Source organism: Heterodontus francisci, chromosome 8 (genome assembly GCF_036365525.1).
Source record: "Heterodontus francisci isolate sHetFra1 chromosome 8, sHetFra1.hap1, whole genome shotgun sequence".
Lineage (NCBI taxonomy): Eukaryota > Metazoa > Chordata > Chondrichthyes > Heterodontiformes > Heterodontidae > Heterodontus > Heterodontus francisci.
In genome coordinates this window covers 77,046,714-77,073,132 of record NC_090378.1, presented here as the reverse complement: position 1 = coordinate 77,073,132, position 26,419 = coordinate 77,046,714, and the positions used below count along the sequence as shown (strand labels likewise).

Genomic DNA, 26,419 nt, shown 5'->3' with positions numbered 1-26,419 from the left:
TTTATAAATTTGGATTGAAATGTGTATTTTGTGTTGGCTTTTTAAAAAAATTGTGGGCAAGAGGACGAAGTGACAGAAGTGAGGAGTGTGGAACTGTTGGTGAATGGGGATATGGATCCAAGGTTTCTGCTATCACTCTTGAACTAGTTGTTCATATAAACTGGAAAAATCAACTTGGCTATAGTAGTCTGGATGAGGAGTTCATAGAATGCTTTCGAGATAGTTTCGTAGAGCAGCACGTTCTGGAACCAAGCAGAGAGCAAGTTAGATTAGATTTGGTATTGTGTAATGTGACAGGATTAATGACTTCAGAGTAAAGGCACCTCTAGCTAGCAGCAACCACAATATGATTGAATTTTACATCCAGTTTGAAAGAGAGAAGAGTGGGTCTAAGACTATTATTTTAAACTTAAATAAGGGCAAATATGTGGGGATGAAAGCTGAGCTCGCTGAAGTGAACTGGGTTACTCAGCTAGGAGATAGATCAATAGAGAAGCAGTGGCAGACATTTAAGGGGATATTTCAGAATACTCAGGATAAGTATATCCCTACTATAAAGACAAATTCTAAGGGGTGGACCCACCATCCGTAGTTAACTGAAGAAGTTAAGGAAAGCATCAAACTTAAAGAAAAAGTATAATTGCACAAAGATGAGTGGCAGGTCAGATGATTGGCCAGAATATAAAGAACAGCAGAGAATAACTCAAAGGTTAATCAGGAGTAAGAAATTAGAGTATGAGGGGAAGCTAGCTAGAAATGTAAAAACGTATAGCAAGAGTTTCTATAGGTATTTAAAAAGGAAAAGAGTAAGTAAAGTGAGTGTTGGTCCTCTAGAGTGAGAATGGGGAGTTAACAGTAGATAATAAGGAAATGGCAGATGAAATGAACAAATATTTTGCTTCTGTCTTTGCTATAGAGAATGTAAAGCAGGAGGTGGAAGGAAGAGAGGAACTTTATGAAATTACAAACATCAGAGAAGCGGTACTGAGAAAACTGATGGAGCTGCGGGCTGACAAGTCCCCAGGTCTCGATCGGCTTCATCCTCGGGTCTTAAAAGAGGTGGCTAATGAGGTAGTAGATGCGTTGGTATTAATTTTTCAAAATTCGCTAGATTCTGGAAAGGTTCCATCAGACTGGAAAGTAGCAAATATAACCCCTCTATTCAAGATGGGGAGGGGGGGGGTGGGAGGAGACAGAAAACAGGTAACTATAGGCCAGTTGGCTTGACGTCTGTCTTGGGGTAGGTGTTAGAATCGATTATTAAGGAGGTTATAGTTGGGCACTTAGAAAAACTCAAGGTAATCGGGAATAGTCAGCATGGTTTTGTGAAAGGGAAATCATGTTTAACCAATTTGTTAGGAGTTCTTTGAAGGAGTAACATGCCCTGTGGATAAAGGGGAACCCGTTGACGTACTGTACTTGACTTTCCAGAAGGCATTTGATAAGGTGCCACATCAAAGGATATTGCGCAAAGTAAGAGCTCATGATGTAGGGGGTAACATATTAGCATGGATAGACGATTGGCCGGCTGGCAGAAAACAAAGTGTGCATAAATAGGTCCTTTTCTGATTGGCAGGTTGTGACAAGTGGAGTCCCACAAGGGTCTGTGCTGGGGCCTCAACTTTTTACAATTTATATCAATGACTTAGATGAGGGGAGCAATGGCATGGTAGCTAAATCTGCAGATGACACAAAGGTAGGTAGGAAAGTATGTTTTGACGAGGACATAGAGAGGCTGCAGACCAATATAGATAGGTTAAGTGAGTGGGCAAAAATCTGACAGATGGAGTATAATGTGGGAAAATGTGAAGTTGTTCATTTTGGCAGGAAGAATAAAAAAAGCAGAGTATTACTTAAACAGAACGACTGCAGAATTCCGAGGTGCAGAGGGATCTAGGTGTTCTAGTGCATTAGTCACAAAATGTTAGTATGCAGGTACAGCAAGTAATAAAGAAGGCTAATGGAATTCTATCCTTTATTACGAGAGGAATTGAAAAGTGAGGATGTTATGCTTCAGTTATACAGGGTATTGGTGAGACCACATCTCGAATACTGTGCGCAGTTTTGGTCTCCTTATTTCAGGAAGGATGTAAATGCGTTGGAGGTGGTTCAGAGGAGGTTTACTAGACTGATACCTGGAATGAGCGGATTGTCTTTTGAGGAAAGGTTGCACAGACTGGGCTTGTTTTCCCTGGAGTTTAGAAGAGAGTGAGGGGAGACTTGATTGAAGTATATAAGATCTTGAACGGTCTTGACAAGGTGGATGTGGAGGGGGTGTTTCCTCTTGTGGGTGAGTCCAGAACTAGGGGACATTATTTTAAAGTTAGGGGTCGCCCTTTTAGGACAGAGATGAGGAGAATTTTTTTTTTCTTAGAGGGTCGTGCGACTTTGGACTACTCTGCCTCAGGTGGTGGAGGCTGGGTCATTGAATATTTTTAAGGCGGAGGTAAATAAATTCTTGTTAGGCAAGGAAATCAAAGGTTATCAGGGGTAGATGGGAGTGTGGAATTCGAGACACAAACAGATCAGCCATGATCCTATTGAATGGCGGAGCAGGCTAGAGGGGCCGAATGGCCTACTTCGCTTCCTAATTCGTATGTTCAAGTATAGACTGGGCAAAAGGGGACTATCTGGGTTGTAGCCTCCCTTCCTCTTCCTCCTCCTTGTGCTTCTGCATTTCAGCTTCTTGTCTGATAGGTATGGAAAAGGTTGTTCCCTCATGATGTGCCCTGTGCAGCATACCATGACAAATTTTTGCATTTAGTCGAGTCTTGCAGGGCTCTTCCAGAGCGGTCCAGGCAGTGGAATCATTGATTCAGGACGCCAATGATTTCTTGTAGCAGCATGGCTCTCGATGTATGCTACTTGTGTACATCTGCATAGGTTGTGAACCGAAGCCATAAGCCATGCCGTCAGCAGATAGCCCTTGTTGTCCAGTAGCCACTCTTTGATTTGGATTGACGTGAAATACAGCTGACACAGAAACCCATTGCAGAATTAATGCATTGTAACTACTGCTAAGATACAGGGCATTGGCCTGCATGATGTACTGCCTATTGTCATACACCAGCTGCACGATGAGGGAGTGGAATCCATTTTGCTTTGGGGCACATAGTAGAGTTGCTTGCTTCCTGTAGATGATTGGTGCACACAACCCCTTTACTAATGTGGTGTCCGGCATACCTTGCTTCAGAAGTGTGCGGGTGTGTCACCTTAAGGGCCCAATTTCGCCCCCTATGTGTCTGAATTTTAAAGTCCTCACTACCCTTAAAGATTTTAAGGTTGGGAACCATGCTTTTTCAGTTATGTAACAGTACAAATGATCCAATATCTTCTTTGTGCAGACTGATGAAAAGCTTTGAAGATATGCTTGAAGGCAGGGATCTTTTTCTCCTAAACCTGTTCATCAGCAATCTAAGCACAATTGTGTCTTATGATCTGAAGTGTCTGTCCTTCTCAGTGTTGACTTCCTAAGAGAACTCAGACAATGAAAGAGAAATCATGTAAACTGCAGTTTGCCTCACAAAGCATTGAATTCTGATCATCAGCCTCTTGAAGTAACAGGCTTTATAGCAAACATTCTATTCTTCAACATCTTATTTGATAACATTCCTGTGAAGCACATTGAGACACTTTACTATGTTAGCACTTCATAAATACAAGTTGTTTTTTTTTATTGAAGAAACATTTTTGTGTGTTGGGAGTATGCAGATTTGTTTGACTGGAGAAAACATTCACTAAATTTACAGACTTGCTACGTATGATCAAATTGTGATTTTCTGTGACCAACAGACTGTCATTATTGTGAAGGAACCTAAAAAGGATCTTATGGCAACCCTTATTCACAATGCTGCGAAATACAAAGTTGTGAGAGATTCATTTGTGCACCAGAACAGTGCAGCTCAAAAATATTCTTTCACTCACTTAAGTGAGACAATGAAGGGACAATATCCACACTGACAGATAAACTGGAAAGCATATTTATCTTTCACACTTACATAAAACTTATTTAAGCAGAACATCTCAATAATCTGTAGTGAAGGAGTCCTACATTTGAGATTGGTTTGTCTTCAAATGTAGAATATTGGTAAAGTACTTCACTCTATTCATTTAAACTGTTATTAATAGTAACATTTCATTCCGATCAACTATTGCCTCAGTCCTTGTGTGTACTATTATCATCTCATTAACCATTAGTGGAACATCTATCTCTGAATCTCCCTATCCTAGCTTTCTAGAATGATCTTTGTGTACATTCGTGAATTTAACTTTTTATTCTATGCCCCTTACAGTAGCTACATCTTTTTCTCCCTCCATTTTTTTCAATATCTTCTGATAACCAAGTGAAACTCAAAAAGTTAAAAATAAATTTTAATTATGTGGACCAATACATACTCAGATATACCGTGCTTTATGTGCCTATGAACAAAGAAACACATGAAAGCTGCATATAACAGGAGACAGACACATATACCTAAATATAGGATATAGTCCTCTCTGAGACAAACCATATCATGCACTACGATAATGAAACACAGAATAAGAAAGGACAGGTACTACCAGATATGCTACACTGTAGTAGTCATGGCAATTGCTCCACTTCACACTTGGGCTGGGCACCTGGCCCGTATTTGCAAATTGCTAATGTCTGCCTCCACTGTTGCAGATGAGGAAAGTTAAGCCCACAAATTTTTATGACCTTAAGATTTCCTAGGGCCAGTTCCACTTGGGGGAAAAGCCTCTTACCAACAGCTGTGAAAATGGGTGGTTCGTCCTCAATACACCCGGCAATGAACTTCAGATTTCCAAAGCTTTTTCAAGTATTTGAGGCAGTGCTACGTGTGCATGATGACTACATTATGTTCCAAAACATTATGTGCAGTACTACAACTCTGGATTTTCCTTGCCATTTTTGAACAAAATTTGTTCAGCATCTGTTATAAAACAGATTCTGGGAGCTCTTCAAGTTGTTTGTTGAAAAACTCCACCTTTAAAAGCTAGGTTGACATATTTTTGGATTTTGAATGCTGTTTTAGACTTTCTGCATTATCTCATCTTTCTCTGTTGCTTGCAGCTGTTTTCCTTCAATTGAGTATTCCTTTGGTGCACACCTCCCACAGCAGTCATCCCTACAGCTGCAAGAATTGATGACCATGGCATTCCATGGGCCTACCAATGGCTGTCTTAGATTTAAAGGAAGAGGAATTCCTGCAGAGGGAGATGAGGCTGTTGTGTTGACATAGCAGGTGCTTGGCACCCACACACAAGGAGCCTAGAAATTATATTATGTGGCCCATTTGGGCATGTCGGAAAGCACTTGCCTTTTCCATCTATAGCTTAGTTTGGAAGCAGTCAGAATTGTACTAACCTTCAGATGACATCCAACTTAGGGGCAGTTTTGCTTGTAGTAGTTAGTTACCACTGAATTGAACTTTTATGCTTACATTTTCAGGATTAGTCATCTGTACACCAATGCACCAAACAGGTCACTGCAGCCTTACCTGTCAGAGCCAACACATTTGCCACTTTCCCAACAGAAAGGAGGGAGCAACTGGAAAAGGGACCTAGCAATTCTACAAGATGGTTATTCGCAGAAGTACAGGTCCTCAATGATGGTGCACATGTTGCCATCAGGGCAACAAACATCGATCTATTGGTACATATAAATTGACCCTGATTTCATTTGATCAATGTGTAGGAGTTATTGAACATAATAATGTAGCATAAAATGTAACAGTAACCATGATCCTTTCATCTTGAAATAGTTAATGGTGCCACAAATTTGAAGAAGCAGGTCGGAGGGTTAGTCGGCTGCTGGACTAGAGATATGTCTCTTTCCACAGACAGCAGTCTGGAAGCTGAACATCAAGGCTGAAAAAAATGAGTCTCATGTTTCCAGCTAAATTCTTGTTGAATGCTGAAGCAGCGCATCCAATGTCTGAGCAGTATGAGGGTAGGATTCTACTCCACAGCCTCGAAAAAGAATTAAACATCATTTGTATCATCTGTGTTCTGTACAACTTCATCACTAAAGTAGAGGAATCCAAGGAAGGAAGATGAGCCTGCACCTTGACTGTGGAAGATGAAAAAGGAGAAGTGTCACCTGCTGGTCAATGTCACTTGGCATACTGGTTGACCAATTAAAAGCAGCCCTTCACCTCTACAAGAGCAGTCTCATGGGCATCTGTACTCCATATGGTCCATGCCAACACACTGAGTAAAATCCATGTGTACAATCTCTACATGGCTGCCACTAACATCAATAGTTGGCATCAATTGGCTGCTGTTGTCCCTACCTGCCTCTTCTGCAGCCCTCTAAGGTTGACAGCTGCGATTCGCATTGCTCCTTATCCTGAGGTGAAATTGTCATCTGTCTCTCCTTCTGCCATATGATCATTGCTGGCATATTCCTTGCAGATGACCAGAGATCTGTGTGGCCACAGGTTCTTGGCCATCACTAAAAATAGTGGAGCCTTTATGAAGTTGCTTCCAAGCCAGCTTCAAGCCTCTGCGGACCAAAAGTAGAGCCTCTAGTAAAGTGGAGCTTAAGGTCTTCACAGTGGCAGAAACAGTGTTGCCAAGCCAAACTGCATCAGTACTTTAGCCCTCTATGACTAGAGATTGATAAGGAAGGTAAAATTAGAGTATGAGAAAAAGCAAGCTAGAAATGTAAAGACAGTAAGAGTTTCTATAGATATTTAAAAAGAAAAGTTAACAAAGTGAGCGTTGGTCCTATCACAAATGAGTCTGGGAAATTAATAATGGATAATAAGGAGATGGCAGATGAATTGAACAGATATTTTGCATTGGTCTTCACTATTGAGGATACAAGTAACATGCCAGTATTAGGTGTAAGTCAGGAAATGGAAGGGAGGGAGGAACTCAAGAAAATTACAATCACTGGGAAGTGGGGGTGAACAAATTGTTGGACCTGCAGGCTGACAAGTCCCTGGGTCCACTTGGACTTCATCCTAGGGTCTTAAAAGAAGTGGCTAGTGAGATAGTTGAACCCTTAGTTTTAATTTTCCAAAATTCCCTAGATTCAGGGAAGGTTCCTTTAGATTGGAAAATAGTGAATTTAACTCCTTTACTCAAAAAGGGAGGGAGACAGAAAGCAGGAAACTATAGGCCAGCTAGCTTAACATCTGTCTTATGGAAAATGTTAGAAGCTATTATTAAAGATGTTATAGCAGGGCATTTAGAAAAATTCAAGGTAATCAGGCAGAGTCAACATGGTTTTGTGAAAGGGAAATCATGTTTAACCAATTTATTGGAGTTCTTTGAGGGAGTTACATGTGCTTTGGATAAAGGGGAACCGATGGATGTATTGTACTTAGATTTCCAGAAGGCATTTGATAAGGAGCCACATCAAAGGTTATTGCAGAAAATAAAAGCTCATGGTATGGGGGTAACATATTGGCATGGATAGAAGATTGGTTAGCTAACAGGAAACAGAGAGTAGGTATAAATGGGTCATTTTCTGGTTGGCAAGATGTAACAAGTGGTGTGCCACAGGGATCAGTGCTGGGGCCTCAACCTTTTACAATTTATATTAATGACTTAAGATGAAGGGACCAAAGGTATGGTTGCTAAATTTGTTGATGACACAAAGATAGGTAGGAAAGTAACTTGTGAAAAGGACATAAGGAGGCTACAAAGGGAATATAGATGGGTTAAGTGAGTGTGAAAAGATCTCACAAATGGAGTATAATGTGGGAAAATGTAAAATTATCCACTTTGGCAGGAAGAATAAAAAAGCATACTAACTAAATGATGAGAGATTGCAGAGCTCTGAGATGCAGAGGGAATTGGGTGTCCTCGTACATGAATTGCAAAAGGTTAGTATGCAAGTACAGCATATAATTAGGAAAGCTAATAGAATGTTATCGTTTATCGCGAGGGGAATTGAATACAAAAGTAGGGAGGTTATGCTTCAGCTATACAGGGCATTGGTGAGACTACATCTGGAGTATTGTGTACAGTACTGGTCTCCTTATTTAAGGAAGGATATAAATGCACTGGAGGCAGTACAGAGAAGGTTTACTAGACTAATACCTGGAATGGGTGGGCTGTCTTATGAGGAAAGATTGGACAGGCTAGGGTTGTATCCGCTGGAATTTAGAAGAGTAAGAGGCGACTTGATTGAAACATGTAAGATCCTGGGGGGTTTTGACAGGGTGGATGTGGAAAGGATGTTTCCTCTTGTGGGAGAATCTTGAACTAGGGGTCAATGTTTAAAAATAAGGGGTCGCCCATTTAAGACAGAAATGACGGGAAATTTTTTCTCTCAAGAGGGTCGTGAATCTCTGGAATTCTCTTCCTCAAAAGGCAGTGGAAGCAGAGTCTTTGAATATTTTTAAGGCAGAGGTAGACAGATTCTTGATAAGCAAGGGGGTGGAAGGTTATTGGGGGTAGGTGGAAATGTGGAGTAATCAGCTCAGCCATGAACTTATTGAATGGCGGAACAGGCTCGAAGGGTCGAGTGGCCTACTCCTGCTCCTAATTCGTATGTTCGTGTGACTATGACTATGCCACATTTACCCCTTGATTGGGATTTATAGATTATTTCATTATTTTAGTAGATTATTTCAAAAACAATTCAATTTCTTAATTGCATACAAGAATGAAATACTGAGCTTTGCTCATCTCTGCATTTCTCATCAATCTTAGTTCTTACTCCTTTAGAAACAATTTTATAGAACTGACTTACAAACGTATACGTTCCTCTATAAGTGCAGTGTAATTTTCACAGCCTTCCTCATCATCCCAGTCTCTCCACAGAAAGTCATAAAAGAATCTGAAAAAGGCATTAATAAAGGTAAAAATCCACAGAAATTAAAGTGATTACTAATGTGGAAAAGCTTATTTTTGTATTTACCTAACATTTTCCAGAGCTTGAGCAATGCTACATACAGCAGAATCCTGATCATCTATTGGATATACTTCCAACAATGGAACACAGTGATCCAACTCGTCCAAAACTTCCTCAACAAGCTCTCTTGGCAGATTAGCGATATTGGAAGAATATGGTTCTATAATTGATACAGTAGCTCGCAGATGAGAAGATTGGCTCTGTCGAGGCCTGCACGTAACCTACAAAACATTACAGGCAACATGAAACGTTAGATTAAGAGAATTAATATGACCTTCATCATTCATTAAAAGAAGTTCAAGCTCCATATATAAAAAGGATATTACCATTAAAGGCCTGCTCGGGTCTACAAATGAGACCCGACCCGAGTCCGACAGAACCCTATCCAACCCGGAGTCCTTCCATTTTTTCCCGCGCCCAACCCGACCATCAGTTAACCTATCTTCCGTTTTTCACTTTGTTCCTTACCTGCACAAGCTTAAAATAACTGTAACAAAACTACCTTTCAAGTCCAAAAAGTAAATTAACATTAGAGTCACTCACCTGAGGTGGTGATAGAGCGTGTCCGATCCGGCCAGACCCAAGCTTGAATGCCGGACCCAGAAGTGTGACCCGACCCAATCCGAACCCGACACGTTGTCGGGTCCCGGTCGGGTAGCAGGCATTTAATTACCATCATCCCACGAGGGAAAAATACTTCAGGACATGTATGGTCAGGTAATATCCCCTTCTGTACATAAAGCTTTTGTTTACAATGTACTTTGATTTTATAGCTAGAGTAAGCTAATTAACTGAAAGAGCATGAAAACAAAATACACTAAACAGGAGAGTAGTTCCAAGCCATGCCAGATCAGGAAGTGAAATGAGAGGCGGACTGCAAGGAAGCTTTCCATGTGGAGGCTGAACCTCTTTCAAAGCATGAGGAAGACTACACCTAAGGCAGGCAATCTAACAATCTTCCTCAGTCATCTGTTAGTTCAACTCCCACAAGGATGAGTGCATTATAATACTAAAACAACTGGGACTCTACGGACCTGTCTGCAGGCTAGCTGAAGCTCAGCTTTACTAATGTGACCCCATATCCTTTTTTTGATTCTTTTCATGGGATGTGAGCATTGCTGACTAGGCCAGCATTCATTGCCCATCCCTAATTGCGCTTGACAAGGTGGTGGTGAGCTGCCTTGTTGACTGCTGCAGTCCAGCTGGTGTAGTTACACCCACAGTACTGATAGAAAGGGAATTCCAGGTTCTGTCCCACCACATATGAAGGAATGACGAGGGGAACTTGCAAGTGGTGGTGTTCCCATGCATCTGCTGCCCTTACCCTTCCAGGTGGTAGAGGTCGCAGGTTTGGAAGATGCTGTTGAAGGAGGATTGGTGAGTTGCTGCAGTGCATCTTGTATAAGGGACACACTGCTACCACTAGTGGTGGAGGGAGTGAATGTTTAAGGTAGTGGATGGGTGCCGATCAAGTGGACTGCTTTGTTCTGGATGGTGTCGAGCTTCTTGAGTGTTGTTGGAGCTGCACTTGTCCAGGCAAGTGAAGAGTATTCCATCACACTCCTGACTTGTGCCTTGTAGATGATGGACGGGTTTTGGGGAGACAGGAAGTGAGTTATTCGCTGCAGAATTCCCAGCTTCTGTGTTTATATAGCTGGTCCAGTTAAGTTTCTGGTCAATGGTAACCCCCAGGATGTTGATGGTGGGGGATTCAGCGATGGCAATGCCATTGAATGTCATGGGGAGATGGTCATTGCCTGGCACGTGTGGCGCGAATGTTACTCTCCATCACAAAGACTGCCTACTTCCACCTCTGTAACATTGCCTGTCTCTACCCCTCCAGATGAAACCTTCATCCATGCTTTTTATGCTTTATTCTAGTGCTTTCCTGGATAGCCTCCCATCTTGCACCCTCCACAAACTTAAACTGGTCCAAATTTCTGCTGCCTCTATTCTGTACCAAACCAAGGCCTACTGAACCATCATTCCTCTGCTTGCAGACCCACATTGAGTCCTAGGCCACTTACACCTCATCCTCATGTACAAATCCTCCCATGGTTTCACCCCTATTGCTTTAACTTCCTTCAAACCTACAACCCTCTTAACAGTTCTGTGTTCCTCCAACTCTGGACTCTTGTGCATCCCCAACTCCCTTTGCCCCACCACTGCTGGCTGTGCCTTTAGCTGTCTAGGCCCTAAGTTCTGGAATCTCTCAGTATATCTCTCCTTTTCTCGACCTCTTTCTCCTCCTCTAAGACCCTCCTTAAACCTTACCTCTTTGCCCAAGCTTCACTTGCCATAATACCTTCTTCTCTGTATTGGTGTCAACGTTTGTCTTATTATGTTCCTGTGAAGTGCTTTGGGAGTGCTTTAAAAGGCACCAAGTTGTTGAGGTTTTTGTTATGAACTGTCAAGTTACAATAACAATGGTCTCAAGCAAACAGATTCATGTTAGCTCAGGAAGTGAACATTACATGTGTGGAATCAGTTGTAACCCATCCAGTTGGGTCCTAATTTGGCAGCAAATAAAACAAAGAGATACAGTCCATATTCCAATTACTAAGTGCTGCTTAGTGATGATTTTACCTTAAGTCCAATCCATAAAGTGACAAACACACGCCGGTTGTCATTCTCGACCTGTCTGCAGTTTTTGAAACAGTTCACCACACCATCCTCCTCCAACAGCTCTCCATTATGATCCAGCTGGATGGGAATGCTCTCACCTGGTTCTATTCTTACCTATCTAATCGTATCCAGAGTATCACTTTCAATGGCCTCTTTTACCAATCCTGCACTGTTCCCCAAGGATCTATCTTTGGCCTCCTCCTATCTCTCATCTATAGTCTGCCTCTCAGTGACATCATTCAAAAGCACGTAAGTTTTCACATATACGGTGACAACACCAGTTCTACTTCACCACCACCTTTCTAGACTCCTCCAGTGTTGCTAAATTATCAGACTACTTAACTTATTCCAGTACTGGATCAGCAAAAATTTCCTCCAATTAAATATTGGGTCAAGTTACGGGCCAAGTGCTAGAAAAGTGCTAGGGCGGCACAGTGGCGCAGTGGTTAGCACTGCAGCCTCACAGCTCCAGCGACCCGGGTTCAATTCTGGGTACTGCCTGTGTGGAGTTTGCAAGTTCTCCCTGTGTCTGCGTGGGTTTCCTCTGGGTGCTCCGGTTTCCTCCCACAGCCAAAAGACTTGCAGGTTGGTAGGTAAATTGGCCATTATAAATTGCCACTAGTATAGGTAGGTGATAGGGACAGGTGGGGATGTGGTAGGAATATGGGATTAGTGTAGGATTAGTATAAATGGGTGGTTGATGGTTGGCACAGACTCAGTGGGCCGAAGGGCCTGTTTCAGTGCTGTATCTCTAAAAAAAAGGGTGATGGCTGGCACAGATACGATGGACTGAAGGGTCTATTTCTGTGCTGTATAACTCTAAGACTGAAGACATTGTTTTTGGTCCCTGCTCCAAACTCCGTTCCCTAGCTACCGACTCCATCCCTTTCTCCGACAACAGTCTGAGATCAGGCCAATCTGTTCGCAACCTTGGTGTCACATTTGACCTCACGATGAGCTTCCAACACGTATTTGTGCCATCACTAAGACCGCCTATTGCCACCTCTATAACATCACCTCTGTAACATCGCCCTTCTCAGCCCATTTACTGCTAAAATATTCATTCATGCCTTTGTTACCTCTTGACTATTCCAAGCGCTCCTGGCTGGTCGCACACATTCTACCTTCCATACACTTGAGGTCATCCAAAACTCTGCTGCCCTTGTCTTAACTCGCACCAAGTCGCGTTCACCTATCACCTCTCTGCTCGCTGATCTACATTGGCTCCCAGTCAAGCCATGCCTTGATTTTAAATTTCTCATCCTTGTTTTCAAATCCTTCCATGGCCTCAACCCTTCCCATCTCTTTAATCTCCACCAGCCACCCAACCCTCTGAGATATCTGCGCTCCCCTAAATCTGGCCTTGAGCATCCCTGATTTTAATTGCTCCACCATTGGTGGCCACACCTTTGGTTGCCTAGGCTCTAAGCTCAGGAATACCCTCAGACATCTCTAGGCTCCTTTAACTCACTTTCCGCCTTTAAGACACTCTTTAAAACCTACCTCTTTAACCAAACATTTGGTCATTTGACCTGGTATCTCCTTACATGGCTCTGTGTCACATTTTGTTTTACAATGCTCCTGTGAAGCTATTTGGGATATTTTATTAGGTTAAAAATAAAAATAAAACAAAAATATAAATATAAGTTGTTGCATTAATATAAATCGCTTGTCACGTCAGTGCAAAAAATGAGGCTGAAGCATTTGCAACCATCTTCAACCAGAAGTGCTGATTGGATGGTGCATCTCAGGCTCCTCCTAAGGTCCCCAGCATCACAGATCCCAGTCTTCAGCCAATTCGACTCACTCCACGTGATGCCAAGAAACAGCTGAAGGCGCTAGATACAGCAAAGGTTATGGGCCCTAGTAACATCCCAGCTGCAATGAAGACTTGTGCTCCAGAATTAACCACACACTTAGGCAAGCTATTCCAGGAGAGCTATAACACTGGAAATCATTTCAGCCCCAGGACATTGCTGCAGGAGTTCCTCAAGGTATTGTCCTAGGCCCAGCCACCTTCAGCTGCTTCATCAATGATCTTCCCTCCAAAGTAAGGTCAGAAGTGAGGATGTCCGCTCATGATTGCACAGTGTTCAATACCATTTACAACTTCTCAGATATTGAAGCATGCAGCAAGATGTGGTCAACATTCAGGCTTGGACTGATAAGTGGTAAGTAACATTCGCACCACAGAATTGCCAGGCAATGACCATCTCCTAAAAGAGAAAATCTAACCTTCTCCCCTTGATATTCAACATCATTACCATTGCCGAATCCCCCACCAAACTGGCCAGAAACTTAACTGGACCAGCCACATAAATAATTTGGGCAGAACCTTCCCGGTCCCGTGGGGGCGGGCTTCAAGGTGGGACTTGGAGGAAGTTAGGACAAATATGCACTGGGTCTGCGGCCCAACGGATTCCACCTCCGGATGATCTTCTTGGAGGTGGGTCAGCATCTGCAGATTGCTACCTGCCTGGCAGCGGTAGGGAGCCAATCTGCATAATTAAATGCCCATTTATGGACTGATTGGGCATGCCACTGAGATCTTCCCACTGTGGATTGGTCGCCCAATTGAGGGCCAGGCCCACAGGTGCCTGGAGGCAGCTTGCCAGAGGGTGGTCTTGGGGACCCTTCAGGCCTCCTGTTTTAACCCTCCCCACCCAAACTGCAGCTATCAGTGGGCCACCGCTGCTGCCACCGGCCATCCCGAGTAGGGGTTTCCCCTCCACAAGAGCGGCCTTGTACTTGTGGCCACTGTTTATTTTATTGAAGTACAAACCTCTTCAGAGGGTGCCTCAAATTGTAGGTGCCTTGTGTTCCTCCTCCAATAGTGGCAGTGCCATCTCTGCCAGTGGGGCCGTCATCCTTCCAAGGCTGCAGGCCCTCTGAGTCCCACAGCCTCAGGGACCCTAACTGGGAAGACCTGACAGTCAAGAGTGGGACAAGGACAAGGACCTGGAAATAGTCGCAACTCATGCTCATCATCTAGCAGAAGATTCTAACCTTTAAGAGCAGGTCAGAGGCTGAGAATCCTGAGGCAAGTAACTCACTTCTTGATTCACGAAGTCTGTCCACCATTTACAAGGCAGAAGTCAGGAGTGTGATGGAATACGCTACACTTGCCTGCATGAGCGCAGATCCAACAACACTCAAGGAGCTCAAAACCATCCAGGACAAAGCAGCCTGCTTGATCAGCACCCCATGCCCCGCATTAAACATTCACTCCCTCCACCATCAGCGCACCATGGCAGCAGTGTATACCATCTACAAGATGCACTGCAATGACTCAACAAGACTCCTTCGACGGCACCTTCCAAATCGCGAGCTCTACCAACTAGAAGAGCAAGGGCAACAGCTACATGGGAACACCAACACCTCGAAGTTCCTCCACTGTCGCTGGGTCAGAATTATGGAACGCCCTCCCTAACAGCACTATGGGTGTACCTACACCACATGGACTACAGGGGTTCAAGAAGGTGGCTCACCACCACCTCCTCAAGGGCAATTCCGGATGGGCAATAAGTGCTGGCCTTGCCAGTGATGCTCACATCCATGAACGAATAAAAAGTCAAATTCTGCCTTGATGTCAAGTACAGTCACTCTCACCTCACCTCTGAAATTCAGCTCTTTCGTCCATGTTTGGACTAAGGCTGTAATGAGGTCTGAAGCCGAGTGGTCCTGACAGAACACAAACTAAGCTTCGGTAAGCAGGTAACTGGTAAGTTCCGCTTGGTAGCACTGTCGATGACACCATACATCACTTTACTGATTGAGAGAAGACTGATGGGGCGGTAACTGGCCGGATTGGATTTATCCTTTCTGTGGACAGGACATACTTGGGCAATTTTACACTTTGCAGATTGATGCCAGTGTTGCAGCTGTACTGGAGCAGATTGGTTCGTGGTATGGCTGGTTCTGGAGCACAAGTCTTCAGCACGACAGCTAGGATGTTGTTGGAACCCATTGCCATTGCTGTATCCAATGGCTCAAGCCATTTCTTGATACAACAGAGTGAACTGAATTGGCTAAAGACAGGCATTTGTGATACCGAGGACCTCAGGAGGAGGCCGCAATGGATCATCCATTCAGCACTTCTGGCTGAAGATGGTTGCAAATGTTTCAGCCTTGTCTTTTGCACTGACATGATGGGCTCCACCATCATTGGGGCTGGGGATGATCGTGGAGCCTCCTCCTACCTTAAGCTGGTTAATTGTCCACCACCATTCATGACTGCAAGAGGCAGGACTGCAGAGCTTTGATCTGATCGGATGTATATGGGATCGCTTAGCTCTGTCTATTGCAATAACAGAAATACTCAGCAGGTCTGGCAGCATCTGTGGAGACAGAAACAGAGTTAACGTTTTAGGTTGCTGACTTTTCAGTTCCGCTGTTTAGCATGCACGTAGTCCTTTGTTGTAGCTTCAACATTTTGGTGCCTCATTTTTACTATGCCTGGTGATGTTCCTGGCATGTTCTCTGACACTCCTCATTGAACCAGGGTTGGTTCCCAGAATTGATGGTAATGGTAGAGTGAGGGATATGCCAGGCCAAGAAGTTACAAGTTGTGGAGGAATATAATTCTGCTGCTGCTGATGGCCCAGAGTGTATCATGAATGCCCAGTTTTGAACGGCTAATTCTGTTCTGAATCTATCCCATTTAGCATGGTGGTAGTGCCACACATAATGGAGGGTGTCCTCAATCTAAAGACAGGACCTAGTCTCCACAAGGACTGTGCAGTAGTCACTCCAACCAATAAAATCATGGATTGGTGCAGCTACAATGGGTAGAAGACAAGGTCAAGTAGGTATTCCCCTTGTGTTGCATCTCTCACTACCATCCACAGTCCAGCAGGTATGTCCTTCAAGACTCGCCAGTTTGATCAGTAGTGGTGCTACCGAGCCACACTTGGTGATGGGCACTGAAGTTCCCCACCCAGAGTACATTCTGTGCCCTTGCTATCCTCAGTGCTTCTTCCAAGTGGTGTTCAATATAGAAGAGTACTCATTCATCAGCTGAAGGAGGGCAGTAGATGGCAATCAGTAGGTTTGTACATGTCCTCCTGAAATCTGTTATAGTGCTCCTCCATGTTTGTCAAATTCCTTACTTTTGTGTCATCAGCAAATTGTGATCTTCTCCCATCTCCTGGAGGATAGATAGCTGTGTAGGTACAACAAAAACTTACATTTATATAGCAACTTTAACATAATGAAACATTCCAAGGAGCAGTATAAAACAAAATATGACACTGAGCCATATAAGGAGATTTCAGGCCAGATGACCAAAAGTTTGGTCGAAGAGGAAGGTTTTAAGGTGTGTCTTAAGGAGAAAAGAGGTAGAGAGCTGGAGAGATGCAAGGAGGAATTCTGGAGCTTTGGGCCAGTAATGGTGGAGTGATTAAAATCGGGGATGCTCAAGAAGCCATAATTAGATATCTCGGAGGGTTGTGGAGCTGGAGAAAATTACACAGATAGGGAGGGCAAGGCAATGCAGGGATTTGAAAACCAGGATGGAAATTTTAAAATCAAGGCATTTCTTGACCGGGAACCAGTATAGGTCAGTGAGCACAGGGTTGATAGGTGAACGAGATTTGGTGAGTAAGGACACAGGCAGCAGAGTTTTGGATGACCTTAGGTTTAGGTAGGGTAGAATGTGGGAGACCAGCCAGGCGTGCGTTGGTAGTCAGGCCTAGAGGTAACAAAGACATGAATGAGGGTTTCAGCAGCAGATGAGTTGAGGCAGGGGCAAAGTTGAGCAATGTTACGGATGTGAAAATAGGCGGCCTTAGGTATGGCATGGATATGTGGTTGGAAGCTCATTCTGGGGTCAAATATGACATGAAGATTGTTAACAGTCTAGTTTATTCTCCGACAGTTTCCAGGGAGCGTGATGGAGTCAGCAACTAGGTAGTGGAGTTTGGAGCGGGGGTCGGAGACAATGGCTCAGTTTTCCCAATATTTAACTGGAGAAAATTTCTGCTCATCCAGTACTGGATGTCAGATAAACAATCTGATAATTTGGCAACAGAAGATGAGTCGAGAGAGGTGGTGGTGAGGTCGAGCTAGGTGTCGTCAGCATACATGTGAAAACTAACACTGCTTTCAGATGATGTCATCAAGGGGCAACATGTAGATGAGATATAGGAGGGGACCAAGGGGGACACCAGAGGTAAGAGTGCAAGAGCAGAAAGAGAAGCCATTGCAAGAGATATTCCAGCTACCATTAGATTAGCTATGATTAGGTAGAGAGACAATGAATAACCACACCACTATCTCTGTTACCTGATCCCACTGATTAGTAAGGCACTGTTGTAACTCCTACTGTGGATATAGATAAGGTAGTAGGAAAGCTTACTTCCACAGATTCCTTGAGACCAGAAGTTTTGCACCTGCTGAAGTAATTAAAACAGCTGGCTAAACTGACTGAACATTCAAATAAGTAAATAATCTTTCCCACACCAACACAAAATGTGGCATTTAGAAAAGATGATGGGGGCAAACAAGAGGAAGTGGAGTGATGACATTTCACTAACAGAAAGCCTGCCCACCTTCTTTATCCATCTAATCCCATCTCCCCCAACAGCTTTCTATCACTAATATAAAAGCAAAATACTGCAGATGCTGGAAATCTGAAATAAAAAGAAATAATGCTGTAAATACTCAGCAGGTCTGGCAGCATCTGTGGAGAGAGAAGCTGAGTTAAAGTTTCAGCTCAGTGACCCTTCATCAGCTTTCTATCACTTCCACTTTTGTTGGCTACGGGCCCTTCATTAATCTAGGTATCCAGTCAAACCACATTTTTAAGGACTCAGGTTTATAAACCATTAAGACACTTTACCTTATAAAAGCAGACTAAAGCTAGGCTCCATGCACACATTTGAATAGGCCATTTTTTGTCTGCTTTTGCAGGTTAGCTTCGCTTTCAATCTCTTCACCTTTTCTGATTTGTTTTTATTTCCTATGTTCTTTGCAAATCACCTTCTGTTATATTTTGGGATTTTCAACCATTTGACCACAGAAGAGTTTGATACTTTTGAGTTAAATCTAGTTCACAAAAAAATAAACTCTCACAGCAGCCAGAGTATGGAGTGAGTGTGTACCAAAACAAGATAAATCAACTCGTATACCACTTCTAACTGAGACAATAGGAGCTATTTGACCCATCCCAGATTCATTATGTCGAGATAAACGCTGAAGATGATAACTTCCAGGGGGTGTCAACCAGAGGCGGGGTGCGGTGGGAGTGCAGAAGCTGAATTAATGTGCCCAGACAGAAAAGGGGTCAGAAGCTGAATACTGGCTTCTTGTCTAGCGAGGGACAAAAGGACATCAAAATATGATCTGGGCCGGAATTTTACGCATGCCGGTGAGAGCCGTCCACTGACCAAAAAGTCAGTGGCAATCACGTCTCTGCTGGGCCTGGGGATCCAGACCGGATTTTACAGTCCCCAGGCCCTTAGTTGGGCTTAGGCAGGATTTCCACCTCATTGAGGCAGGAAGTTCTACCAACGGGCCACCGTGAGCAGTGGCCACTGCTGGGGCTGCAACCCAGCTTCAAGATGAAGAAGGACGGCTTCGAAGAAAGAGTTAAGATTTTGGGATCTCGCTGGGGGTGATCGGTTGGGCCCCGTCAAAGTAAAGGGGGGGGGGGGGGTCGAGCTGCAGGGGGGGGGGGGGGGGGTGTTGTTAGGCGCTGGGGCAGGCCCCCCATCAGGCACAGGGTGCCCGGTCAGGAGGGTCCCCCCCTCCAGGCATTAGAAGGCAGCCTATGTTTATCAGGCAGTTTTTCTCAGACCTGGGCCGCCCGCCTGCCAACCGTATAATCCCCATCTCGGTGGGCGAAGGCCCTTAAGTGGCCATTAATTGGCCACTTAAGGGCCTTGATTGGCCTGGGGCGGGCTGACCTTTCTCGCTGCTGCCTCACATAAATTAGTGGTGGAGGCGGCAGTGGGTCGGGAAGGGCTCCCCCAAGACTCCCACTCCATTTTACACCCCCCCGCCACCAACCCGCTCTTTGGAGTGGGCAAAAAAATTCCGGCCCTGGAATTTGTTTTGTGTAAGATCTGGTAAGGGAGACAAGGGTCAGGCACAATCCTCCTGTTTAAGATAGTAGTGGTCAGATTCAGAGAAAGGATTGATCAGAAAGAGTGAATGTTTAACCAGCTGGCAAGGATAGGATGGCATATGTGTTATTCAGCCCAACAGGTCCACTCCATCCATTGTCCCGATATGAGTATTCGATCTAGCATTTCCCTCCCATACTACTTACAAGGAGGAGTATTGAAATTAAATCATAGTGAGAAGAGATTTATAGTAACTGTTGTTCTGTATGCTCAATTAGTGACTGTGAAATAAAACAGCTTGACAAACTGCATCTGGCCTTATTTCACTGAAGTGTTAATTAGCATGCCTACCAGAAGATTGAAGAAGCACAAGACATGTTATCAATTTCATGAAAAACAGATTTTCATTGTTACAGCCATACATCATGTTATTCTATGACTAGATACTGGGGTCTAAAGGTAAACTCCTGATCCAGGATATGCTTATGGGAGAGATTATTGACAATGAACCCAAGGGAGTATCCAGACCATACCCAAAATTCATAACACCATCCTGTCACTTAAGTTGGGACTGGTACAATCCACTTTTCTTCTGCGGAAAACCCCCAACTTCCACCTCTGTAGCATCGTTCAACTCTGCCCCTGCCCCAGCTCATCCATGCATTTGTTACCTTCAGACGTGCCTGTTCCAATGTATGCCTGATTGAACTCCCATCTTCCAGGTTCTGTAATTTTAAGGTCATACAATACTCTGCTACCCGCATCCTAACTCACACAAGTCCTTTTCGTCAATCACCTCATGCTTGTTGACCTACATTGGCTCCCGGTTGAGCAATTCCTCAATTATAAAATTCTTATCCCTGTTTTCATATCCCTCCATGGCCTCATCCCTCCCTATCTCTGTAACCTCCTTCAGCCCTACAACTCTCTCAAGATATTTGCATTCCTCCAATTCTGGCATCTTGAGCATCCCTGATTTTAATCACTCCACCACTGGCAGCCATACTTTCAGCTGCCGAGGACCTAAGCACTGGAATTCCCTTTCTAAACCTTTCAGCCTCTTTTTCCTCCCTTAAGACACTCCTTAAAATCTACCTCTTTGACCAAGCTTTTGGTCAGTTGCTCTAATTTCTTCTTATGTGGCTCAGTGCTGCAACCGAGGTGGGAGTAATGCACTGTCAAATCAGTCCCATTACTCCAGATCACAGCATATTATTAAAGTTTCCCACCTACTGGAAATTAGCCAAAATAAACACTTTATTAATGCCCAGAATAAAACACACCGAACCAGGTATCTTTAAACAACAAATTAACTATTTATTAATAAACAAAATCTTAAACAATATTGAGATAAACCTATGTCTAAAAATACTTAACTTCTTATTCCTCCTAACTCTCATGCACACACACATATATTCAAAAACCAACGGTTAACCAGTTCAAAAGTGATGTTTTAAAAATTAGAGCTGTTTCTTAGGAATAATAAAACAACTAGGTTGTAAGTTCTGCTTGGTTATGTTCCTGGTTCGGTGAGGTGTCTCAGAGTCGAAGAGTCAGATGCCACTCTAAGTCTCCAGACGAGTTTGATGAACAGTCTGTAATGGATAGGCATTCACGGCACTTTAGCTGCAGTAGCCGTCACACAGATCTTTCAACAAGGAGTATAACAACAGGTCTATTTAGATTTTTGCATTAGCAGTCTATCAGTAGAAACATTACTGAGTTTCCAGAACTCCCAGCAACACGAAAGGCAACAGAAAGTTACTCCTGAGGCAGAGATTTCTTAGAGACTGGAAGTAAAAAGGAATTTGCTAGCTCCAATAATGTAAATATTTCTTTCCAGGGGTCGTTTCCTCTTTAGGCAAAACACAGCCAGTAGGCCAATGTAGATTTTTTGCTGAGACACATAAATTCTTCCTTTCTTCAGGAGAGCATGCTTCGCTGGGCTTCCAGTTCAAACCAGTTCTAGCCAGTCTTTACACACAGTCAAACTGATACAATATGGCATATGACCTCTCTCTTGCTGTTGCTTAGGAAACAGGCTTGCAGCACACAGACAGTTCCCAGAGAATATAAAAACTGCTCTCAGTCTTAAAGGCACACAGACCCCACCCCCTTTAGTTTTTAAATGGAGAAAAAAAAACTTACATGGCACTCAATGCCAAATTTTGTTTGACAATGCTCCTGGGACATTTTACAATGTTAAAGACACTATATAAATGCATGTTGTTGCAGTATATTGGGCCATTTTTGACTTCCTATAAAAAAAATTCTACTCTCCCAACAAAAACAAAACACAAGTTCTCTGAATTTAGTATAAAGGCATAAGAAAATCCTGAATTACAAAAGGCTATTCATTCAGGGCCACTCTAGCTGAAGTCCCTGTATGATTACTCTATCTAGAACTTCCCTCCAGCACTAGCTGTTGGTCCAGTATATTAGAGAACATCAATGTCCTTTACTGATGTCCCTTGGAAATAAACACAAGCAATGCTGTCAATTATCTTGACCACAAATCTATTACCGTTCTGAGGTTTGTGAATTTTATACTTGTATATTTTGGTCTTGGACCTATAAACTTTCTGCACTTTCTCTTTGCAGTTCAGAAGCAGAGCTGGAAAACAGAAGCAGCCAAGTATTTTCCAACTTTCTCCCTGTCTGCATTGCCATCAGTCAAATATTGTTGTTACCACAGCAGCTCTTAAAGATGACTGCCCCACTACCAAGCCACATAGACCAAGAAAGTTCCCTGATTTGATCTTTTGTCAGCATTAAGTCAGCTAACATAGTGACCTGAATGTTCCTGGCTAGGGCATTAAAAAGTACTGCCAGGGAACCCTGCTCAATATCATTATTCAGCAACCACTACTCATAGAGTGTGTATGCCTGGGTATCAGTTGATGACAGAATATGGCGCTGTTGGGATTCCCCATCATGTGACCAGTGACTCATTACCCAGGGCCACATATGCCTTGCCTAGAGAAATAAGGTCAATTGGGTAAAATAGTGAAGGACTAACAACAGCCCTAAAATCAAACCCCAGTTTGAATCACAACTGCAGATTAGAGGGTTGGAGGGGGGAAAAAAGTGATTGGCCTTAATTTGTTTCTCTTCATGCATTGGTAAGTTTTCACAATATTAAGTGTCAGTAGTAGAGTTAGCACAAGGACTGAAGACAGGCAATCATAATTCTTCCCTTTTTACTCCCAGGCAAACCTATTAAAAGATTGATAACATTTTACAGAAATAGCTTTGGAAGTCACCGTGTTATTTTAGTGAACAAAAATTGTCAGTTTAGAAAATGTAACTTACCTCAACCAAAACACCAACATATGGTATAGATCCTTCATCATACTTTACAAAGAACAGCTCAGGATTTGTTTTCCACACTCCTAACCATGTACTTCTTGCACGGAGCTTTTCAGTGAGGTACTTGCTCATTGCTTCATCTGCTTCTTCTGCCTTTGTAGAAATAAAAAATGCAGTATCTTAGAAGTCTCTTTCCACATAAATGACAAGTCAGGCAACTAATAAAGTGTCTATTTAACAAGTATGCCCTGCAATTCAATTAAAACCATCGCACTACAGGATCTTTAAAACAAAATTGTATTTTTTTCAGTTTTCTCTATGGCAGCCCCCAATTACCTCATTCAAGTTACCATTCTTCAGGTGTAAACTGTTCGCAGTTACTCAATCATTGGGGAAATCACAACTGAGCCAGATGCTGTCTTCACTGGGTAGAAATAAGAAATAGCAAGGGAAAGAAGACCCTGGTGGGAGTAATCAATAGGTCCCCAAACAGTAGTTCCGCAGTGGGGCACAGTATAAACCAGGAAATACTGGGGGCTTGCAAGAAATGTACTGCAATAATCATGGGGGAATTTAATACGCATATAGACTGGATTAATCATATTGGCAAGGGGAGCTTCAAGGGAGAGTTCACTGAATGTATTAGAGATTGTGTTTTGGAGCAATATGTTGTGGAAACAACCAGGGAGCAGGCTATTCTAGATTTGGTATTGTGTAATGATCTCAGTTAAGGATCCTCTAGGGAAGAGTGATCATAGCATGCCAGAATTTCAAATTCAGTTTGAGGGCGAGAAACTGGAGTCCCACACTAGTATTCTGGAGTTAAGCAAAGGTAATTACATAGGCATGAGGACAGATTTGGCCCTAGTGGACTGGGCAGGAAGACTAAAAGGTAGTACAGTTGATGAGCAGTGGCAGATGTTTAAGGAGATATTCAAATCCTCCCAACTAAAATATATTCCAGAAAGAAAGAAAGACTGTAAGAGGGGGAAAAACATCCATAGCTAAGCAAGGAAGTTAAGGATAATATAAAGACAAAAACTAAGGCATACCATATTGCAAAGGCCAGTGGCAGGCTGGAAAATTGGGAAACTTTTAAAGATCAACAAAGGGTTACTAAAAAAGTAATAAAAAGAGCAAAGATAAATTATTAAAGAAAACTAACGCAAAATATAAAAACAAATAGCAAAACCTTCTATAAGTATATAAAAGGGAAAAGAGTAGCTAAAGTGAATGTTGGTCCCTTGGAGGATGAGACTGGGGAGTTAATGGTAGGCAACACAGAAATGGCAGAGACACTAAATCAGTATTTTGCCACAGTTTTCACGGTGGAGGACACTAGTACCATCCCAATAGTAACAAGTAATGCAGAGGTTATAGGAAGGGAGGAACTTAGAACAATCATCATCACGAGGAACAAAGTACTGAGCAAACTATTGGGATTGAAGGCAGACAAGTCCCCAGGGCCTGATGGCCTACATCCTAGGGTCTTAAAGGAAGTGGCAGCGGAGATAGTGGATCCATTGGTTATAATATTCCAAAATTCCCTGGATGCAGGAAAGGTTCCAGTGGATTGGAAAAATGTTAATTAACGCCCTTATTCAAAAAAGGAGCGAGGCAGAAAGTAGGAAACTATAGACCAGTTAGCTTAACATCTGTCGTTGGGAAATTGTTAGAATCCATTATTAAGGAAGTAATAACAGGACATTTAGAAAGTCAAAACGCAAGCCATCAGAGTCAGCATGGTTTTATGAAGGGTAAATCGTGTTTGACCAATTTGCTAGAGTTCTTCGAAGATGTAACAAGTAAAGTGGATGATGGGGATCCTGTTGATGTAGTATATCTGGACTTCCAGAAGGCATTTGATAAGGTGCCGCACAAAGGTTAATACACAAGGTAAGATCACATGGGGTTGGGGCAATTTATTAGCTTGGATAGAGGATTGGCTAACCAACAGAAAAAAGAGAGTCGGGATAAATGGGTCCTTTTCTGGTTGGCAAGATGTAACTAGTGGGGTGCCACAGGGTTTGGGCCTCCGGCCCCAACTATTTACAATCTATATTAATGACTTGGATGCAGGGATAGAAGGTACTACAGCCAAATTTGCAGATGACACTAAAATAGGTGCGATAGTAAGTTGCAATAAAGAAATAAGAAATTTACAAATGGATATGGATAGGTTAGGTGCATGAGCCAAAATTTGGCAGATGGAGTTTAACATGGATAAGTGTGAGGTTATCCATTTTGGTCAGAAGAATAGAAAGGCAAATTATCTAAATAGACAGAAACTTCAGAGTGCTTCAGTGCAGAGGTATCTGGGTGTCCTCATGCATGAATCGCAGAAAACTAGTATGCGGGTGCAGCAGGTAATAAGGAAGGCAAATGGAATTTTGGCATTTATTGCTAAAGGAATACAGTATAAAAGTTGGGAAGTGTTGCTGCAACTGTACAAGGCATTAGTGCATCTGCTGTAGCAGCAGGCATCAAAGCACATTTCTGTGTATCACTGCACCTGTGTACGCAAATGTACATAGTAAAATGCAGATTTTAGCTTTAGAAAAGGGATACAAAAACTGCAAATTTTTTGAAGAACTTTCACGGTGTTAATTTACCTCAAAGCACAGACGATCTGCATCTATTCCCTCCCCTCAAGTACACCATCCCTTCCTCCCTGATTTCTGCCATTTATTAAAGACCTCTGTAAAGCTATATTTACAAAAAGGCAGACCTGATGGAAGAATAGGAAAAGCGTTCAGTTTTTTTTCTTGTCAATGTTCTCTCTTCCACTTCCTCTCCTAATTGCATTGGCTTCATATATAGATACCCACTAAACCCTGCCGAAGTGACCATTATTCATATGTGAATCTTGACAGTCAGGGTGAATTACTGAATGTGGTAACTCAACCACAGTAGCAAAGTTGAATCCAATTCTATCACATCTGATATCAACATTTGTATACTTGCAGCACAGGTCATGGGTAGAGTAACTGACAAGAGAAATCCATGGTCAATTTCTCCTCTTTAATCCAGGACAGCTCAGGCGAATTGTAATAACTAATTGCATCTAGGCTCTGCTAAGATTAACTCAACAGAGAAGCAATCAAATCTGGTTCTTTTCTAGTTTGCACGGAACTTCAGTTTTAGTGATAGCATTAAAGGGGAGTGCTGCTCACAATTCATGATTTCAATTCATAAAGACATCATGCTCTCACAAGATGGGAGTTCTACAAAAAAATTCTACAGTAATAATTTTAAAACATAATAGAAAGTAAACATGGAAGACTGAAAAACTTTAAGTATGCATGAATCTGCCTTTGTACATAACATTTAAAACAATGGACAATTCTGTAGCTTGCATTCTTTTTTAATGGTTTCACAGTCAGTAGCCATGCATGAACGTGTTAGATAGTATTGCATCACTACTTTTCTTTTTGTGAATTTACTCATAACAATAGTTAAGCCTATCCAGTTGGATATAAAATATTGTGACAGATAATTCTGTACAGAAATTTTATAACAAGTTTTATTTGTACTTATTAGAACCATACCA

At 42.7% G+C, this 26,419-nt stretch overlaps 1 protein-coding gene across 1 annotated transcript in view; it reads right to left on the bottom strand.

Moving 5' to 3' along the window:
• Positions 1–26,419, bottom strand: part of LOC137373212 (testicular spindle-associated protein SHCBP1L-like) — a 111,907-nt gene that overhangs the window by 74,336 nt on the left and 11,152 nt on the right. Inside the window, exons 2-4 of the mRNA XM_068038067.1 lie at positions 22,873–23,022; positions 8,879–9,093; positions 8,711–8,797 (exon numbers count right to left, since the gene is read on the bottom strand). Coding sequence (XP_067894168.1) covers positions 8,711–8,797; positions 8,879–9,093; positions 22,873–23,022 — 452 coding nt within the window. The remainder of the gene's footprint in view (positions 1–8,710; positions 8,798–8,878; positions 9,094–22,872; positions 23,023–26,419) is intronic.